The 19,334-nt window shown below is 38.9% G+C and overlaps 3 protein-coding genes across 5 annotated transcripts; 2 read left to right on the forward strand and 1 right to left on the reverse strand.

Annotated features, from left to right (window-relative positions):
- The first annotated feature begins 918 nt into the window (after window positions 1-918).
- LOC121992457 lies at window positions 919-11,184 on the forward strand. 3 transcript variants are annotated; one of them, XM_042546846.1, is made up of 16 exons: window positions 919-1,074; window positions 1,153-1,297; window positions 2,963-3,057; window positions 3,339-3,452; window positions 6,563-6,667; window positions 6,745-6,816; window positions 7,724-7,836; window positions 7,910-8,044; window positions 8,132-8,200; window positions 8,536-8,623; window positions 8,711-8,782; window positions 8,863-8,963; window positions 9,766-9,883; window positions 9,970-10,029; window positions 10,107-10,217; window positions 10,848-11,184. In XM_042546846.1, exons 1-16 carry the CDS (start codon window positions 934-936, stop codon window positions 10,956-10,958), a joined length of 1,650 nt encoding a protein of 549 aa, XP_042402780.1. In that variant the 5' UTR covers window positions 919-933; the 3' UTR covers window positions 10,959-11,184. The 3 variants fall into 3 exon arrangements, with proteins under 3 accessions (XP_042402780.1, XP_042402779.1, XP_042402781.1); XM_042546845.1 differs by having other exon boundaries at window positions 919-1,297; XM_042546847.1 differs by lacking the exons at window positions 6,563-6,667; window positions 6,745-6,816 and having other exon boundaries at window positions 919-1,297.
- A 122-nt stretch (window positions 11,185-11,306) lies between these two features.
- Window positions 11,307-14,515, reverse strand: LOC121992458 (succinate dehydrogenase assembly factor 2, mitochondrial-like). The gene is made up of 5 exons (XM_042546848.1): window positions 14,354-14,515; window positions 14,162-14,257; window positions 13,945-14,071; window positions 11,728-11,796; window positions 11,307-11,643 (listed from the first exon to the last, which is right to left on the reverse strand). The coding sequence occupies exons 1-5, from the start codon at window positions 14,449-14,451 to the stop codon at window positions 11,497-11,499; spliced, it is 537 nt and encodes a 178-aa protein (XP_042402782.1). The 5' UTR covers window positions 14,452-14,515; the 3' UTR covers window positions 11,307-11,496.
- A 1,193-nt stretch (window positions 14,516-15,708) lies between these two features.
- On the forward strand, window positions 15,709-17,724 carry LOC121992459 (extensin-like). Its single transcript, XM_042546849.1, has 2 exons — window positions 15,709-15,884; window positions 16,158-17,724. Exon 2 carries the CDS (start codon window positions 16,173-16,175, stop codon window positions 17,520-17,522), a length of 1,350 nt encoding a protein of 449 aa, XP_042402783.1. The 5' UTR covers window positions 15,709-15,884; window positions 16,158-16,172; the 3' UTR covers window positions 17,523-17,724.
- The last annotated feature ends 1,610 nt before the right edge of the window (window positions 17,725-19,334 follow it).

Genomic DNA, 19,334 nt, shown 5'->3' on the forward strand with positions numbered 1-19,334 from the left:
CAATTTCATTGGAGTAATTCAATTAATTGGTAGTATGAATTGACAAACCCCAATAAAATTAAATTGTATATTTTTCTAAATCTAAAGCAAGAATTAACTAAATTGAAGTTCTCAGTATATAGTAAATGTTAATTATTTCTTTTTAATTTACTCTTATAAATTAATTTTTACAACATATTCTATGTTTCATCAATACTTTTCAATTATTTTTTTCTTCGTCAATCATTAAGTATCAATTATTTATACAAAAATTGAATTTATAGATAAACATAAATATTATTTTATATACTTATTAAATTTTATGGGTCATCATGATTGATTTTAAATGTTGATTGATTATGTATCTATCATAATTAATACATTGTGCCCTCCATGATGCTCCTTTTGACTTCTTAATCATCCATTTTAAGCATATTTTTATTTAGAATGAAAATCTTTTATTTTATGCCCATTTATTAATACCTTTATTTTTAAAAAAAAATTTTGACTATTAAAAATTCATGATCAAACTATTTTAAAGGTTTTCTAAAGAATTTCTGGGAGGAGGATATTTTTAAAAGTTTTACATGCATTTGTCTAACTATACAACTATTTAGAAATAAGATACGCTCTTTAATAAATACAAATTGTTAAATATTCAGCAAATGTATATAAATTTAGATTTGATAGAACATAAAAATATCGATATAATTTAAATTTGATTTTGTTCATACCCAACGTTTTCTTGTAGGCAAGTTACTAAACCGCCAAGTGTAAATTAAATGTGTTTATTTTATTCACCGTAATATCTTTAATTGTCGGCAGCCGTTCCCGATGCTTCGGATAATCTTCAAATAAGACCCTAAATACAGTCACCTTGACTCTTACACTACGTTTTCTAGGCGCAATCTCCATGGAAGCCAAAATGCGGGTCCCACTTATTGGCCAACAAAAATGCGGGTAGTTCTACGAGAGCAAGCTGTCCCTGTCATAAAGCACTATCAAGCGGGTCCCGTCAACGGTCTATCGAGATGTGAGCGGCAAGCGAACGAAGGCGTCGGACGCCGCCGTTACAGATTCGAAGCTTCGACGACGGTTAATCTCCGACTCTTCGCGCTTTTCCTCATCTCGACTCCGGTCTTTTCATGCGAAGTCCTTTCCTCGCATCTGCAGGGGACGCCGTTGTCTTCAATTGAGTTGTTGTTGTTGTCGTTGTCGTCGGGGAAGGCGATGGGGAAGGATGTGATAAGGTTGGAGAAGGAGTCCGTGATTCCGGTGATGAAGCCAAAACTCATCATGAAGTTAACAAGTCTCATAGGTAATGAACGCTTCACTGTTTTCTAGGCTTTTGTGTGTTCCTTCTCCGGCGTTTGATGATTTTGCCTTTTTTTTAATTCCATTTCACTTTTGCGGTTAGGGTTATTGTTTCTGTGACATTTGTTTTCCAGACGTGGAGAATAACATTGTTTACCTTCCATTTTCAAGAAATCTCCTTTATTTCTCCTCTGTTTGCTATGTGAAATGAGAAAAACGTGAGCTTTGGTGTTAAGCTGGATAGACTATATTTGTTTGAAGATCAAAATCGCATTTGAAATCATGAGTATGCGTATAACACTGACCAACTCGAAACAAGAATGAATTGATTTATCCTTTAAATTCAATTCACGTTAAAAATGGATGCATAAGGACTACGGAGGGGATCAGAGTGGGTCTATTTCATCTGGTATGCAACTTCGTGGATGAATATTGAGGTTTTCAATCTTTTCATTTACTATTCTTCTTCTGCATAGAGACTCCATCAAGGTTGGTAGGTGCGTCGCATAATTTACCAGGTGTTAAAATTGTAGAGCCTGATTGATGCAGTAAACAAAAGGTAAGGATTGAGCTCTCAGGTGAGTTCGCTAGGGATGTAAGGGAAGGTGTTTCCCTTCTAGAGGTTCAGGAGCAACGCCCACAAACATAGATGACTCCTCCAACAGAATTGATATGGTATCATGTCGACCTACCTAGTGATCAGCTGTTTCAACCTGCTTACATGCCGTCCATATCTAGTGTTCAGTTGACGCAACTTGGTGTCTTGCTGTTGCTACAAGGTGTTTTGTTGATGTGACGTGGTCTTTCTGACCCTTGCCTTCCAGAAGTTACAAATTGATTTTAATTGTCATGTGACTTGCTATACGACTATGGATATAAGCAAACTTGTCAAACCACATGTGTCTTGCCAGTCTTTTTGTGTTCACTCTGTTTCTTACTTTTGTACCATCTGTATGGTTGCAATAGTTTAGTTGACAAATGAGTATTAAATCCTTAAAAATTGGTATCAAAGCTAATTCAGATCCTAACAATTGTTATTGGATCTGTACCAGCTCCTAACACCCAACTATCTTACTCAATTCTAATCATCTAGTGTCCATAGAACACTATAGAAATGTAGAATTGCATTATCATTGTGATGGATGTTGAGATAGTTCATACTGAAAAAATTGTACTGTGCTGCAAAAGGCTTGTTCTTTTAGACCAATTAATCATAGTTGATGTATCAAGTGGTGTAGCATTGGATGAATCTAATGCTTAAATTGGCCAGTTAAGTCCCAAAAACAAGGATCAGTTTTTGTGTGCGTGTTAAACAGCTCAGTCTCTGCTCAAGAAAAGAAACAAATGTTCTTCTAAAGGTGTATATTTTTACATTTGACTAATAGTTTGTCATATTTAATTTTTATTATTTCCTAACTTAATTTGTAACTCTACCCATGGCGAATAAACTCCACCATGGCCGGTCCCAAGTCCAGATAAAGGAAAAGGATGCATTAGTCTGACCAACGTTAAAACATAGACAAATATTATGATGGATTTATCAAATGTGTCAAAATGTATTTTACTGATATGTTAGTCTGTGGTAAATGGTTTCTTTAGCTTTTAGTTACTAAATTTGTATGAATTATTTCTTATTGGTCTTGAAACTTTTGCCTTTATTACTTTTTAGAGCACTCTACTGACCAATCCGAGTTTATCAAGCTATGCAAGAGAGTAGAGTACACGATTCGTGCATGGTACCTTCTACAATTTGAAGATTTGATGGTACCTTCTCATGTCCTTGACTTATGACATTCATGCAAGACATGTAAAATCAATGGATACTTAAATGATTTCTGATTTGTTGTTAAAACCCTGCCTAAATGCATTAAAACACAGTCACAAAGGAAGTCTCCCTAATGACTTTTTATAGCCATTCAAAACCATATTACTTAAATAATAACTTTCATGGCTAATTTTTATTTGTCTTTTCTTTGTATGCAAATGAAAATGTGCAGATCTTCATTTGACATACAATATTGACATACACAATATTGTGTCCACAGCAACTTTACTCATTGTTCGACCCTATTCACGGTAATCAGAGATTGAAACAGCAGAACATACCTTCTCAAGAAATAAATGATCTGGAGTTGAATTTCCTGAAGTACTTTTTTCAGGTTTGTCAATTTCCATGTAATATTTGTGTTGTATTTATTGAGTTCTTACTAACAACATAAAAGCCAAACAATTTAGCTGGAGAAAAGTAATGGAGTAGAACATAACTTGTTGTGTAGGGAATACAATTTGCTTTGTAGCTTGTACTTTTGACATAACCCATATATTTCCCACCTTGCAATCAAGTATATCAAAAGTGGCATCCGCATCATGATTCAATGTTAATAATTTCTGTTGGAGCTAGTTGTTTGAAATCATGCCTTTTGGTGATTCTAAAGTGGAGGATATTGAGCCAGTTTTGCACTTTAAGAACTAGTTAATCAAAAGTAATGATTTTGATTGTTTTGAGAACGTAAAAACTTGATCATTTAACAAACCATTTTATTCATAGTTATGATTTTTCTTTGGAGATCTACCCCAAAATATTGTTGATATGATGTTGATGCCATGTTCCTTTTAATGATATTGGGGCTTAAAATGATATCTATCATCCTATGCATGTTTGTTGCCTTAGATTCTAGTCGTCATGAGGTTGCTACAAACATTTAATTCTGAACTTACTATGTGAGAAATTCCTTGTTATGGAATAAATATGAAATTTCGACACATAAGCCATGTAAGGATATAACCACGAGTTGAGTGTAGAAGTTGGAACAATCCAATAACTTCATATTAATATGATTAATGAGAAAATAAGAAAATGACATGTAGGGAATTAGTTAAATAGCTAACACACAAACACATAGGCCAATAGGGGAATGGCACTTGGCAATCCTATTTGGCACACCTGCTGAATCACAGCTTGGCATGCTTCTAAAGGTATGTACCTTGGGTTCTACAATGGGAACTCTATCTGCTGGCTTGTATGTCATGTCTACTTGAGAGGAAGGGAGCCTAGCTAGAGGGGAGGGAGGAGGTAAATCAATCATGATAGTTGTATACTTCAGTGGAAAAATAGAAAAAGGAAGTAGTTGGATCTCTTTTCCCCTCTTTTGCTTCCTTTAAAGTGAGACAGAAAGAAAAGAGAGAAAAAAGGTATTGATAAGACTAATTTAAGCCCCTGCATATCTTGCAAATAATAACATTGAAGAGTTAAAGTTGTCATTTTGTTTTATTTGCTCTTCTCTCTTCACCTTTCAAGTAGATAAAATAAAAACAAACTCCTCTCTCTTTCTTCCTTGGCCTCTTTCCTCCCCCAATACTTTTCTTTTCTTTTCCCCCCTTCCTCTCCTCTAATAGGCCTAATATTGAGTTTTCATAATCCACCACCTCCATAAATCCTATTTGATCATCACCTTCATTCCAACTCAGTCAAACACCACTTCATGTGATAAACGGATTCTAACCCTCATCTTTGAACATCTTTGCGATAGAGGAGCTCATCTCAACCATGCACCTCTTCACTTTGTGAGTCTGTCTGTCAGCCATAAAGGATACCTCTGTGTCTCACAAGGGAGGATATCTAATGGCCTCACAAGGGAGCATACCTTAATAAGACACTTTTTCACCTATTCACCTTATAAGGGTGGCGACCTCAGTAAATGGGCACCTCAGGTCATCAAGAAACTCACCCAAGCCAGATACCAAACCTTGTCAAGATGTCTATCTTAGTCAATCACCTCACCTCATTGTGCAACTCAATCTTGGATAGACATCTCATCTTATCAGAGAATCCACCTTAGCTGAGCACTTACCTCATCAAGTAGTTCCACCTCGTCCAGGCATCTCACCTTAGTAGCACTCACCACCTCAACTGGACACCTTCACATCATCTGGAACTCCATGGAAGATCACCTCATCTTATCTAGAACAATACTTCCTCTTCAGTTTTACCTCCTTAGCATACTTCAGTTTGACAATATCCAAGTCGGGTAGATAGAGCTCATCCTATCTATCCACTTCGGCAACAACACTTGGTACCTATGTTGCACCTAATTAGGTAGGTCAAACATCTAGTTGGAACTTGATCACTTCTATCCTTTTCAAGAATATCAATTGGTCATATAGGTGCAGATGAGTGTCATTCCCTCCTTTTTTTTTAAAATTTCGTGACTCTTAAATAACCTCCTTAGTCCTTTCTCAATCACAAAATGTTCATCATCCAAAATCTGATTGACATGAATCCAATATGTGAAGGTTATTAGCTAAGAAGACTGATATGACAAGCTATTATTATTCAAATCAGTTATTTGGTTTAATGGACAACTGTTCTGATCAATCAGTTTTTAAAACATAAGTTGAATATCAAGTACATTTATACCAAGCCAAACCATATCCTAGGAGAACATTTGGAGGATTAGTCATAATCTGATTCTGTTCGATCCATTTTATTTATTTATCTATTTATTTGTGAAAGTTTATGATTAGATTTGTGCAACGATCTTGTGAAAATAGGACAAGATTGTGTACTTAGGTATAGATTCACTACTATGTGATATTCATTTCTTCTTCCCTTTTATATTGTCTGTTTTTTTTCTCTATTCCTCTTCTCTCTCTTTATTTCCTTTAATCTCTTTACTTTGTCTTCTCTTTGTTTCCCTTCTCTTTTACTTCTTTCTTCTCCATGGTTCAATCTTGTGCTGGTTTATGAATTGGTACTCCTTACGGATGATCTGCACCAAACATGTGCCAGTTCTTGAAACCTTAGCTAGTCCAACAGTTATCTATATGCACCGAATATTGCTATGACATGTAAGCTTTTTTCTTATAAACTCTTATGTAATATAAAGAAGAAATACAATTAACTGAGACATCTTATGATTCATAATGTGATTTACCACCCTTTTTATGCTACCACACAATTTTATGAATGTTCTTATAATTCCATAATACTACAAAACATCACCTGAAAAGCAAATGCTCACACCAATCTGATTCATTTGACATCACTTGTAATCTGTATATTGCGTAGCTTTGGTTCCAAGTTAAGATCCCTTTTTTGCCTTCTAAATGTGTGCTCCGCCACCGCTTGATATGCTTGAGTTAGTAGAAGGAAGGATAAACAATATGACAGTTGCTCACTATCACTCTTCTATCTCCCAATGCTATCCTTGTACCTCCATTGAAGTATATTCACATATCATATTTTGGTCTCTTTATATGATTAACACAGGTAATGGAAAAGAGCAATTTTAAACTAGTTACTGATGATGAAATCGAAGTTGCACAATCAGGGCAGTATCTCTTGAACCTTCCCATTAAAGTTGATGAATCAAAGGTTTGAAAAATAATTTATTAGCTTAAATTCACTTAACTTTCATATTTGTTTAACTTGATAGAGTTCTTGGAATGTAGTTGGACAACAAGCTTCTGCCAAGGTATTTTAAGGATCACCCTCATGAAAATCTTCCTAGTTTCTCTGATAAGGTATTATTCAATATTTTTATCTGCAATTGTTCACTTATTTGTTACAAAGTTGTAATAATTTTTAAAATTTCAATTTCAGTGGTAGTAGCAAAATTTTAATGTAATAATACATCTTGTTCTCATAACTTTCTACTACGAAAAAAAATGCTTGATACATCATTAATCCACACAAACAGTTAATTGTCACTATCTTTTTTAAAATTGGTTTATTTTTTTATTTTGAGATTATCTTAAGATGGCAAAATCAAACTCCTTGCATTAAATAAGAACTCTTATTTTTTAAAAAAAAATTTCATGTTGGCCTTATCTTCTCAATTATGAATCTTTATTCCTCTAACAACATCAAGCAAACCCCTAATAATTTATTTCTGCAGGAAAAGAATTACAAAAACATAAAGAGAAACTATATAGAGAACACATACCAGGTTAGGCTCCAAAATAAGGCATTGACTAATATTCAAGGGGTCAAAGAACGTTTATCCATAAAAACAGTGACAAACACTATCATTCTCATTTCACTCTCTTACCCAATCCTGTTGTAGGTCTATATAGACAAGTCTAACATTGTCATCTTTAACTGTAGTTTTTTCCCTACTTTTATGTATTTCAATGCTTAAATGCTTACTTTTTTAAAATCCATTTGAAGTTTACAAAAGTTAAGCTGGAGCTAGTTTCAAACATTCTATCTTTTGAGGTGTCCTTTCTTAGGCACAATGAATGTTCCCCTTATTTTCTATGACTTCACATATCTCATGATTAGATTTGGCATTCTATGATTTCTCCTTTGCTGTCAATATTATCTTATCAATTTTTGAAGAGTAAACAGTCTCCAAATTACTAACAATGTTTGGAGAGAGTTGATTCACCTTCTATATTTTTCTTATCTTGGCCCTTTTTACTCTTAAAGTACATTATTTTTCGTCGTGGAATGGGAATTGACAAGACAGCAGATTACTTTTTTATGGAAAAATTGGATATGCTGGTAGCACGTATTTGGAACGGCTTTCTTAGATTTACAAGGTAAATAATTTAGAAAAAAATGTCTCTCTTGATTTTATATGAAGTATCTGATACATCATATGAATAATTTCAGGCTTCAACGATTCCTCTCTAAACAACCAAATTCAGAAACTAGGAAAGAAACGAAGAAAACTGATGAAATTACTGCCAACTCAAATGAGGAAGACATAATTGTTGAACGTGTTCGAATCGAGAATTTGAAACTGAGGTTCCCACTATTAATCTGAAATGATCGTCTGTGAAACTTGATCTATTTAAATTGTGTCATCTATTAGCTACTTTGTGTTTGTTGCAGCATGAAGAACCTAATGACCAAAATTACGCTCCAAGAACCAACTTTTGATAGGATGATCGTCGTGTACAGGTAGACCTACCAGAATCTGTACACTCTTCTCTTAGTTGGCAAGTCAATAGTTTTGAATTGCCATGATAAGGTTGTCTTCCTGATGTTTTTTTATAAATTACTAAATTTTAAAGGTGAGAAGTACATATAAGATGCAATGCTCTCAACTGAGCCATTGTGGGAAATGCAAATTTCATCTTTCCACCTTTTCTTTTTTATCAAGTTATTGTTTCAGGACTTATGAGTGGGAATGATGCCTTAAATGGCCGTAGCATAGATGTTTTCAATTCATTTTTCTGATGTAAAATCTCAAGTAAGTTGCATTTTTTTCTGACTCTTGTTGTTTAATTGTACAGGCGAGCCAACACAGGAAACAATACAGACCGAGGAATTCATATTAAACACTTCAAAAATATTCCTATGGCTGATATGGAACTCGTTTTGGTGAGATGCCTGAACTAAAGTTTGAAAAAAAGGGTAAGCTTCGAAATGGACTTCATGTTCAATTAACATAGTTTGAAATACTTGTAGCCGGAAAAGAAGAATCCAAGTTTAACTCCAATGGATTGGGTTAAGTTCCTCATTTCTGTTGTGCTTGGTCTTGTAAGTGTCTGGACAACTTGATTTCATTGGTTTGACATTTTCTTTCCGACTCTTTCAGAAGAAACATTCATTTTTTTCAGGTTACTCTTGTTGGTTCTCTTGAAATGCCGAAGGCTGATATCAAGGTTGCCATAGCTATCCTTTCTGGTCTCATTGGCTATTGTGCTAAGATCTACTTCACGTGAGTATTATCGATAAACTCTTTTCTCCTCACAACTTGGTTTGGGTTGGAAGTTTTTATATTCCAGCTTTCTTTTTGTGATTCAAAGTGTGGTCAATCTTTTTGTAGTTTTTGACTTATCCAAAAGAATTTTTAAAAATGAAAATTTGTTGTGATATGTCATAACCTTGTATGCAATGCTTCTTTTGCATAAGATCTCCCTCTATTATTCTAAGAATTCAACCACCCGTTGTTGGAAACTGAGCAATTCACTCAACTTGCAACCAGTTTTGCATCACATATGGAAATTAATGTGCACAAGCCCATGCCCTGGCTCAGGATGAGACAATGTACTCTGACACAAGGTGAGAATGGCACTGATAAGGATGAGTAGGATGATGTAGTAGGGCAATGAAGCTCTCAAGGATATCCAAGCTCCTCAATATCGAGGGAAGGGTTCCTCTTTCCAGTGTACTTGTCCAAGGTAGCTGGGACAAGGGGATCCCAGTGTGGAGTGCAGAGATACAAGGTTTCAGGCCTTTGAAGGGCTTCTCTCAAGAAGTGTCCATGTCTTAAATGGAGGGAAGATCTTGAGGAGGAACAAGCCTTGTGCCCCACAGGAAGAACTCTGTTGTGTTGCTCCATTCCAATTTAGTTGTGAGAGCAGAACTACAAATCTTGGCCATCTAGCATGGAATGAGATTTTAATCCTTGATCTATTAAGTTAAAGAATGTTTTTTGAAAGAAGACTGGTTCTGGTAGAATTTAGTTTTTTTTTGAGTGAAAAGTGTTTTTCTAACTGTAATTTTGTGGAACAATGCAGGTTTCAGCAGAACTTGGCAACTTACCAAAATTTAATCACTAAATCGATGTACGACAAACAACTTGACAGTGGGAAAGGCACTCTTCTACACTTGTGTGATGATGTGATTCAACAAGAAGTAGGTTCCACAATAACAAACACAATCGTGTAAAGTTCATCTGCATTTAGGAAAAATCCTTAGTGTTTCAGAATTTTAATGTGCAGGTTAAAGAGGTCATAATTTCTTACTTCATTTTGATGGAGCAAGGGAAAATGCCAATAGACGTATGTTCCCTTGTCATTCTTTTACTTTTCGTGATCCTTCATGGCGAGCAAGTCACTGTTTATGTTTCTATATCTAGGATCTTGATAATCAATGTGAACAACTTATTAAAGAAGAATTCAGTGAAGAATGCAATTTTGAAGTCGAGGATGCAGTTCAAAAGTTGGAGAAACTAGGCCTCGTTGCAAGAGTAAGCTTGATTTCTTAAATTTTAAATGTCAATTATTCTAGAGTTTTTCGAGTTCTATTTAGCAGTTGCACATTGTTAGCAAGAAGAAACAGAAAAATTATGAATTTTAAGTACCTGGCCAAGTAGCTAAAGTGGTGTTAAATCTTGTTAGAAAATGAATCTTTTAGAAAGTCCACCAATTCTTAGTCGAGGTAGCCCGGTGCACGAAGCTCCCGCTATGTGGGGTCCCGGGGAAAGATCCATTGTACGCAGTCTTACCTTGCTTTTTGCAAGAGACTGTTTCCAGGATTCAAACTCGTGACCTTTTGGTCACAAAGCAACAACTCTATCGTTGCGTCAAGGCTTCTTCCAATCAGCTGGAAAAGATAGATTATGACACTATTTCAATATAGTTTTAATCGATTATGAAAGTTCAATGTTTAGCATACTCTATGTCTACGAAGGTGTTCCCTTCACATACCCTAGGAATGGGATGTAAGGAGCGTTTTCGGTGAGCGTAATCATCTTTTGCTATAATGTTTACAAAGGTGTCGACTTGTCAAGTTGATAAAGATGACTTAAATGTAAGCTTGCTTCCATATACATTATTAAGAAAAGCATAAAAACAGACTTTGATTGAATTGTATACAGGATTCCATTGGCAGAATCTACTGTGTTCCCCTGAAAAGAGCCAATGAGATCATTGGCACCACTACAGAAGAGCTGGTGATGAAAGCGCAACAGCCGCCATCATCTAGATGATTCAAGTTTGGAGTTGATTGCATCAGGTTCATGGTCTATGTATTTGAAATTTGATAGACTATCTTTGTTCAGTTGAGCATGTGAAAAGGCTGAAATTTGTCATTTGTTGTGTATTCGTGTTCTTTGGTCTTTGCTAAATCTTTGTAAATTATGTACTATTCTTTGTAAACAGGTTTGCTTGTTTTGCTAGCCGGAGCCTGGAAATAAAAAATGTGGTTTAGCAGTTTGTCCACTATAATTAAATAAGAATTTCCTCTCTTTATCTTTTTTTTTCATAATATTTGCAGAATTTTAGATATGATCGAAGTACCCAGCTTTACGGTCAAGACGAAGATGAACTTTAAATCAGAACCACAACAATAACTTTATTCAGTGTATGAACTTTGAGTCCAGAGCCTCAACAGCAAGTAGATCTTAAACAACTTGTTTAGCTTGACGCCTTCTGAAACTATTTATGTTTTATACAATGTGTTTAATCTGCAAACTCTGCCGTGGTGCGTTGCAATTATTTGTAGAAAATGATCTTTTCATCGACATATCATTGGTTGCCAAATGGACCACCACCCTGCATTGCCTTTTTGTCATCCCATCCCCTCACCCATGGTTGACCAGGATTTGCTCGGGCCTCAGGAGAAGCATGGCTGTTGAGATTTGCCATCACCTTGGATTTCATAGCACTAAAAACCTAAACGACACAGCATAATGATTAAGAAAATATCCACCAACAAAATGGGAAAAAAAGAAGCTTTGTTGGGTCCAAATGTCATACAGGATTTCGGCCGACTGATTCTGGTGGCTGCTCTTGGCCGGTCAGCCATTTCCACAAATCTGGATTTTCCTGAAGAATCGCCCCAAAGTAATTGTTACCTCAGTATGAGATGCAAAATTTATACAAATGTGTTTCATGAGAAACAGATTTGAGCAGTGACCACCTTTCGGTTGAGATTGTGATAGATTTATAAAGTAGCTTTTCCCAAGTTACAAACCTTTTTTTTTATAATCAAATTCATATAGGATCTTTTCAAGAGCAACACGGCATTTGTATAGTTTTGTTATCACATGGGGATCTATTTAATGAACTAGGCGAAACACCATAATATCAACAATAAACTGGAAGCAAAGTCTAAGTAGACTACAATATTGTCTTTCCTATTTTTTAAAATTATCTTCAAGCTGGGACACACATTCCTTGTAACTTGAATCTAAACCGATTACAAAAGCATAACAGCCATCAGGATATGCCCATGTTTAATAAACCTCCATGGCATTAAAATGGTTTCAGAATCCCAATTTAAATCCAAACTTTTACAAAAGAATAACATGCATCAGGGTATGCTCATTCCTAATAACCTTCATGGATAAAGATATATTCAGAATTGCGCATCAGTCAGATAATAGTATAGAAAAACAGATCTCCTCTCAAGTATAAGAATAACAGTGAAAGTAGACCTGAGAAGATCCAATAAAAATTCAAGAGTGATAAAAGAAAGAAAATGCTCATAGGAAAATGGAAGGTGAATCTGCTGATTTGGTGGGAAGCTGGAATTGTGTACCAGTAGAGATTTGGCATTGTGTTCGAAATTATCTTTACATGGTTCATGCCAAAAACATTCAAGGACCATGAAATGGAAACCTATTCTACTGGAAAAACATGATAGAACTAGACATATTTAACAACCAGATAAATACCTAAATGAATGCGTAAGATGCAAATCCTTACATGGTTCATGCCAAAAACATTCAAGGACCATGAAATGGAAACCTATTCTACTGGAAAAACATGATAGAACTAGACATATTTAACAACCAGATAAATACCTAAATGAATGCGTAAGATGCAAATCCTACAAGATTTTATGATGCTGGAGGATAGATCAAAGTATTCAACGATATTGTCAATATCGAGTCAGAAAAATTCCTACTTCTCCACAATGAAATTCTCCTCCATGCATAAATTTGAACTACTGAGGTTAGATAACTCTCTCTCGGCTTGATTCTGATTGACACCCTTATTGGAGGAAGCAATGCACCCATATTGGAGGTGTCACGCATTTCCATTGACTCAAAATAATTTCTACTAGAACAATTGAATGAGCTTGTGGCTTTCCAACCATTACCTAATCTTCTTTCATTTCTGATGGAACTGATGTTTAGCGGACCTGATCTATCTAGCATTAGTAGAACCATGCTTTAGTTAACCTAAACTTCCCCTTGTACATTGGGCCAAGTTTTATAAATGTCTTCAATGACCAAAGGAGGGGTAAGTTATGGTATCCAACTCTTCGAACCAACTAATCCTGGAAGTGACCCGCCCAACCAAGTTTCCCACCAACGGTAAATTGGGAAGCGCTTGCGTTGGCCGATCCAAGAGGATAGTGTTCTTAGAGTTGTCATCCCAATGGAGGAAAAATCCCTAGAATATGCTGCAGCTGAGATTCGAGCCTTAGATGCCTGGTTAACCGTTTGAAAGGCTTAACCGTTGGACCATTGCCCCGAGGGCATAAATGTCTTCAATCCTTGTGCTACAAAGGAGGCAAATCATCTTGAAATGTGTGGGTCAATGGCAGCATATCCTAAATTTTCTTTGTGCAATCATAGGCTTAGGCAATTTTACAAGGCAAATCATCTTGGAATATGAGTAATGAAGGAAACATACTATAAATTTCCTTTGCGGGATCCTAGATCTATACAATTTTACAGACCACCTCCTGTCTTTCAGGTTACTTGCCAAATAAGAGAACTTTGATTAACCTCATTCTTTATTCCTAACCAGACAAGAGAAAGGACTATTTTTCTCTTCTTTCCTGTTTCAACTTCTTCACTATCCAAAAAGGGCCAGAAAGCACAAAACCAAATAATATTGTCTCCAACACAAATTATTGGATCATCCAAATAAATAGACCAGTAAAACAAGGAGCCGTAGCGATTTCTATAATTATCAAAAATTGAGACATGATCATCAGAAGAGTCGCTCAACAAAACTCACCAGATCAAGTACATCAGTTAGGGCCTTGATATGGAGATCATCCATGTCACGAATGTGTTCCTCTACCCACGATCCCACAACCAAATCCAATTCAAGGAAACCCCTTTGCCTGCTCCGATACAACAACCTGAACACAAAAGATCGGTTTTTAGGGTTTCAAAAATTCGCATAACTCACAAAACTGATTTATCCTTAACTATTAAAAAAAACCAAAAACCTATTATGAAGACGGCGCTTGCTCTCTTTATCGGCCAGGTCGACGTCAAGGGGCGAGCTATCCGTGGAAAATCGAAAAATAGATCCAACACGAGTCCTACACCAAGGTTCGACTATGATAGAAGCCCTAGAATCTGAGGAAGGATTAAGGCGTCGCTCGGCGAGAGCGCGATCGGTGAAGAAAAGGTGATACCTGAAAAGCAATTGAGATGACTGGGTAGTGTTTAGCACGGCGGTTTCTCGCAGCAGGAGGAGGGATCTTCGGAGTGACGCCACCGCCATCGACGCCATCGCCAAAGCCGGGAATGGTCTTCTCACGACCACTAGACTCACATGGCAAGGACTGAATTATCAATTGCTATTTGTAGACAAAATTTAGGTTTTGACCCAATATTATTGAGCACGGGTCATCCACGTAATGCCCCTGGGGTACGATAATTAAGACATAAAGTATTACCACATAAGATCTTGGGGTTAAAATTTGGCGTGATCGAGCATAACCTCTCCATGTCTTGGCCATTTGCACTAATGACTAGTAGTCACCCGTGATTTACCTCCTCCGTGTTGACCTAGGGATGGATTGACGGGGACGCTGGGGCAAGCGAATCGCCTTTTGTCACATGGGTCATCCACGTAATGCACTCTCAGGGCGATTTAATGATTAAGACATGGGATATTTTTACTCTAGGTCTTAGATCAAAATTTGATAATTTAGCATATTTTTTTTTAATATCTTGACTTACATTAACAATTTCTATGTGACCTAAGACAGATTTACATTAATAATTTCTATGTTGACCTAAGACAGATTAATTAGGAAGGACAAGTAAATTATATTTTTACCATATTAATAATTTTTATGAGACTAAATCAATTATCTATAAAATTAATAGGCATAAACTAGATATTTAGGGTAAATTTTTTTTTAAAAAAAAGCTCAACCATTTCTTAATAAATGCACTTCAAAATACCATTAAGAAGAAATAAGAGATGACATCCTAATGAACCCAAAGTACACGTACTTCTAGATTTAAAAACTAGAAGTGAATTTGGATAAAAGTGATAGAGGAGATTTTTTTTAAAAAGATAATTTTAATTATTTTTTGCTTATTTAATAATTTGTTTTATAGAAATATTTGGGGTCTTTTATTTGCAAAACTAAGTTGGAAAAGCATTAGAGTTAGGTTTTGATGTGGATGAAAGTAATTTTAATATTTTTATTGAGTTTGATATTTAAGATATTTTTATTAATTTCTAACTTTGATATTTATGATTTTTTTAATTTCTATTCTTTTATATTTTTAGATTTAGAGTCCATTTATGTCTTGATCTCTTTCTTTCTTTTTTTTTTTTTTTGTGTGTCAGATTTTAGGTATATGAGGATATGTTTAGTTGATGTTAAAAGATAATTTTTAATTAATAAGAATTTATGGCTTTCTTCTCAAAAACAAGGTCAGAAGTCATTGATTAATTAGCGGGTTGAGATCATTTTTTAGTATTATTATTTTGATTTTACTTGGATCGACTTCAATTTTACCAAAGGTGTGGATTGAAGAAAGAAAATAACTCAAGTTGGGGAGAAAAAAAAACTTGAAGGAAAAGAAGGAATGAAGAGTGGGGAAATCATAAATTCATGAACCCCCTTGACGGCTTCCCGACTGCCAGCAAGGCCGCTCGCTACTTCACGGCGACCGGCAGCTTGACGGGTTTGGAGAAGCTTGAAGGTTTGCATGCGATGCGTCTCCACTTCTTTTCTTTTCCTTTGCTTCCTTACATCTTTCTTTGAGTGATGGATGGTTCCTTGTATCCAATTCTGTTCTTTTCTTTAGCGTCGCTCTTTTATTTGCATATTCAATTTTTCACAATCTCACTCAATCAAATGTTCTTCCTCTCTCGATCGTTGAATTCTCCCTACAAATACCCATCCCTCCGTCTCCTCTTCCCCCCGTCGCTCTCCTCTCTCCATTAGCTACCTTACCAATTCAATCCTCTTGCAGCAGCATTAATTATTGATGGCCAACCAACCGCCCACCGGCCGCCCGTGGTTGCTCCGGCTCGCCTCGCAGGCCCGCTTCGATGTTCCAGCGCCTCCACCACCTCAGCCTCAGCCGCCAGCACAACCCACTCAAGCTCTTCCTAGGCCTTTTACAGCACCGGCCCCGCCTGCTCAGACGGTGCCGACGCCACCTCCGCCGGCGGCATCTGTATCACAGACGGAAGAGACAACGCTACGACCCACGGCAACGGTGGCGGTCAGTGCTCCTCCTGCAAGGACGAATGGCGACGCCGCAGAGGTCGTTAAGAGTCCGGTGGTCTCCTCGCCGATGGCGCCGCCACCTCCATTGGCAGTACAGTCTATCATACAGCCGGCGGAAATAGCGCCACTCCCCGCCGCAATGGTCGGCGGAGCTCCACCTCGGAGGACCAACGGAGACACCACAGACATTGTGCGAAGTCCTGCGGCCACCTTACCGACGGCGCCTGAGCCCGCACGAGAGCGGCCGCCCTCCCCGAGGCCGATAGCAGAGGTGGCGACGCCAACGCGGGAGCGCTCGCCATCCCCAAAGCCGATAGCAGAAATGGCGCCGCCGGCACGTGCGCGCTCGCCGCCCCCTGAGACGCCGCAGGTAGACGCGGTAGAGCCAACACGCCCCCGTTCGCCTTCACCGATACTGTCCGTGGCGGCGCCTACGAGAGCGCGTTCTCCTCCGCCGTCGCTGACGCCGGTGGAGGCGGTGAAGACGCAGATTGATGCATCTCCGGCGTGGCTCCGTTCGCCATCCCCGAGGCCGGCAGAGCAGGCGGAGCGCAATCGCTCCCGCTCGCCTTCCCCGAAGCCTTATACGCCACCGCCGCAACCCTACCACCCGACGCCCGTGGCGACGAACGGAGTCCCAACCCCTCCCCCGTCGCCGAAGGTCATCACGACTTCGTCCCCGACGCCACCGCCGTCTCCTAAAATCACTCCGGTGCCCGAGCCAAAGCCCGCACAAGAAGCAGGGGACGAGCCGCAAAAGACAAAGAGATCAATCGGCACAACCACGGCGCCCGCGAAGAAGGAAGAGTGCGAGAGCGAGATGAGGGCAGTCACCATCGCAGGGAAGAACGTGGGAGCGGTCATGGACCTGCAGGGAACGCCTTCCTACGGCGGCCTTCGCCGGGGCAGAAAGCTCGACGACGAAGGACAGAGCAAGGAAGGGAACAAGGAGACGATGAAGGAGGAGAAGACAATGGTGACACTGGTGAACAGCAACGTGCAGAGTGTTAACAATTCTCTCCTCCTCAGCGCCTCCTGCAGCGTCGGCAGCCCGGGGGTGCACGCCAGCCTCGCCAGCCGCCGCCGCCTCCTGGCCAAGAACTGAGGCGCCGCCGCCTCCTCCACTCACCAGAATACTACTGCTGCCTCATAAGGAAAGGAAATAAAGGCTAAATGCTTTATCGGATTTAAGTATTTACAATGTTCATTAATTTTTCACATGAAAATTGCTTGTGAATTATCATGTATAATTGTGTGTGTGACTAAAAAGATCAATGCAATGAAATAAGATGGAATAATTTTTTTTACTTGTATGTTCAATTTCAGTACAAGATGTTAGAATGAAGTAAACACCAGCTCACTCCATAGTTTTATTTTTCATAACCAAGGAGAAGCATATATACCATGGACACCATATCGCAAGGTAAGATATGAGAAAGTGTGATCCGTTATGTTGTAGCTAATCCTTTTTCTTCAAGTATCTTTTCCTCTAACTACCCAAGAGATCTCTATGTTGTAGCTAATCCGAATGGGAGACTACAACCACCGACGAGTCAACATCTTCATGGGAGACAGCCACGACCTACTCCTGTGAGGCAGCCGCAACGTCTACAGCATGCCTACGCTGTAACCTGACTGAAGAAGCTCTGAGATGGGACGACGATCCGCCTGCAGATCTCGACTGTACTCAAGGAAAAGAAAGGATGTCCCATCCTTTTTCGGAAGGTGGTGGGGGAAGTGGTAGCCTAGTGCCACTGCCACCTTCTAGTCATCTTCCACGAGCGCCACCGTAACGACGGCAGAGTCCGTACTTCAGGCGTTGGAAGAAGCTGACGAGCTCCGACGTAGGGCGACGCCCGGAGACAACGAAGAGGCAAGCCGAGCAAAAACAGGCCCGTGGGACTTGTACTGTTCAGAAAGCTATCTCGGCCTCTGCTGCAAAACCAATCGCGACCCGGAGATTAGACCCGGCTCGGTGCAGACTCACACAGGCGAAGCCGAGGAGACGACGCTTCCATTGGAATATTGTTCAGAAGAGATTGCGGAAGGCGACCACGACAAATCCCGTGAAGATTGGTGACAAAGTTGCTGGTCCGTCAGGCAAGAACCAGCGACGGCTTCGTACAGCCAGCTGTCCAAAGGCTGTACATTATCAGAGTCAATAATGGAGCGTGGTGGACCCAAGCTATGTTGGGGCAATTTCCCTAGGTCAAGATTGCCCAGTTTGACTAAGCTTGAGTTGAGTCAAGCTTGAGTCAGGATTTGAGTTTTGATGTTTGACAATATAAGGAGATTGCTGGAGCAATCGTCCGGTTGTGGAGATGGTCAAAGGATTGACCAGGTTGATGAGAATACAAGTCAAGTAGGTCAAGGTTGACATGAGACTTGACTGGGAAAGCCCTAACTGAATGTTAGGCATTTGGAAAGTCCTAGTGAGGACCTAAGCAGGAGAAAGTCCTGGTGAGGAGCCAGGCAACGGGAAAGTCCTAGTGAGGAGTTAGACAAGAGAAAATCCTAGTGAGGAGCCAGGCAGTTGGAAAGTCCAAGTGTGATCTTGGCAAAGGAGAAAGTCCTGGTGAGGAGCCAGGCAATTGGAAAGTCCAAGAGTGATCTTGGCAAAGGAGAAAGTCCTGGTGAGGAGCCAGGCAATTGGAAAGTCCAAGAGTGATCTTGGCAAAAGGTGTAAGTCCAAGCATGTGGTCTTGGCAAGGTAAGTCTTGGTATGACTTGGCAAGGAAGACCCGACAACTAGGATGAGGTCGAAAGAAGCTCCTGAAAGCAAGGCGTGAACGATGGGGAGATATATGAGGGACGCAAGGCTGATGGAGGAGGCTAGAAGGCTAGTTCGAGGTTGGTCGGGTGTGGCCAAATGCTAGACATGGAGACCCAACAGGTCATGGTTGACCGGAAGTTGGGT

The sequence above is a fragment of the Zingiber officinale genome, chromosome 6B, assembly GCF_018446385.1.
Source record: "Zingiber officinale cultivar Zhangliang chromosome 6B, Zo_v1.1, whole genome shotgun sequence".
Lineage (NCBI taxonomy): Eukaryota > Viridiplantae > Streptophyta > Magnoliopsida > Zingiberales > Zingiberaceae > Zingiber > Zingiber officinale.

What these genes read in the sequence shown, in the direction of transcription:
- LOC121992458 (XM_042546848.1), bottom strand. Translation starts at nt 14,451, where the DNA reads ATGGCGTCGATGGCGGTGGCGTCACTCCGAAGATCCCTCCTCCTGCTG. An exon ending in TCATCTCAATTGCTTTTCAG is followed by an intron (nt 14,258 to 14,353) that starts GTATCACCTTTT and finishes ACCTTGGTGTAG; the next exon opens with GACTCGTGTTGGATCTATTT. An exon ending in AAGCGCCGTCTTCATAATAG is followed by an intron (nt 14,072 to 14,161) that starts GTTTTTGGTTTT and finishes TTTTGTGTTCAG; the next exon opens with GTTGTTGTATCGGAGCAGGC.
- LOC121992457 (XM_042546845.1), top strand. Translation starts at nt 934, where the DNA reads ATGCGGGTAGTTCTACGAGAGCAAGCTGTCCCTGTCATAAAGCACTAT. An exon ending in TCCTGAAGTACTTTTTTCAG is followed by an intron (nt 3,453 to 6,562) that starts GTTTGTCAATTT and finishes TGATTAACACAG; the next exon opens with GTAATGGAAAAGAGCAATTT. An exon ending in TGTGCTAAGATCTACTTCAC is followed by an intron (nt 8,964 to 9,765) that starts GTGAGTATTATC and finishes GGAACAATGCAG; the next exon opens with GTTTCAGCAGAACTTGGCAA.
- LOC121992459 (XM_042546849.1), top strand. Translation starts at nt 16,173, where the DNA reads ATGGCCAACCAACCGCCCACCGGCCGCCCGTGGTTGCTCCGGCTCGCC.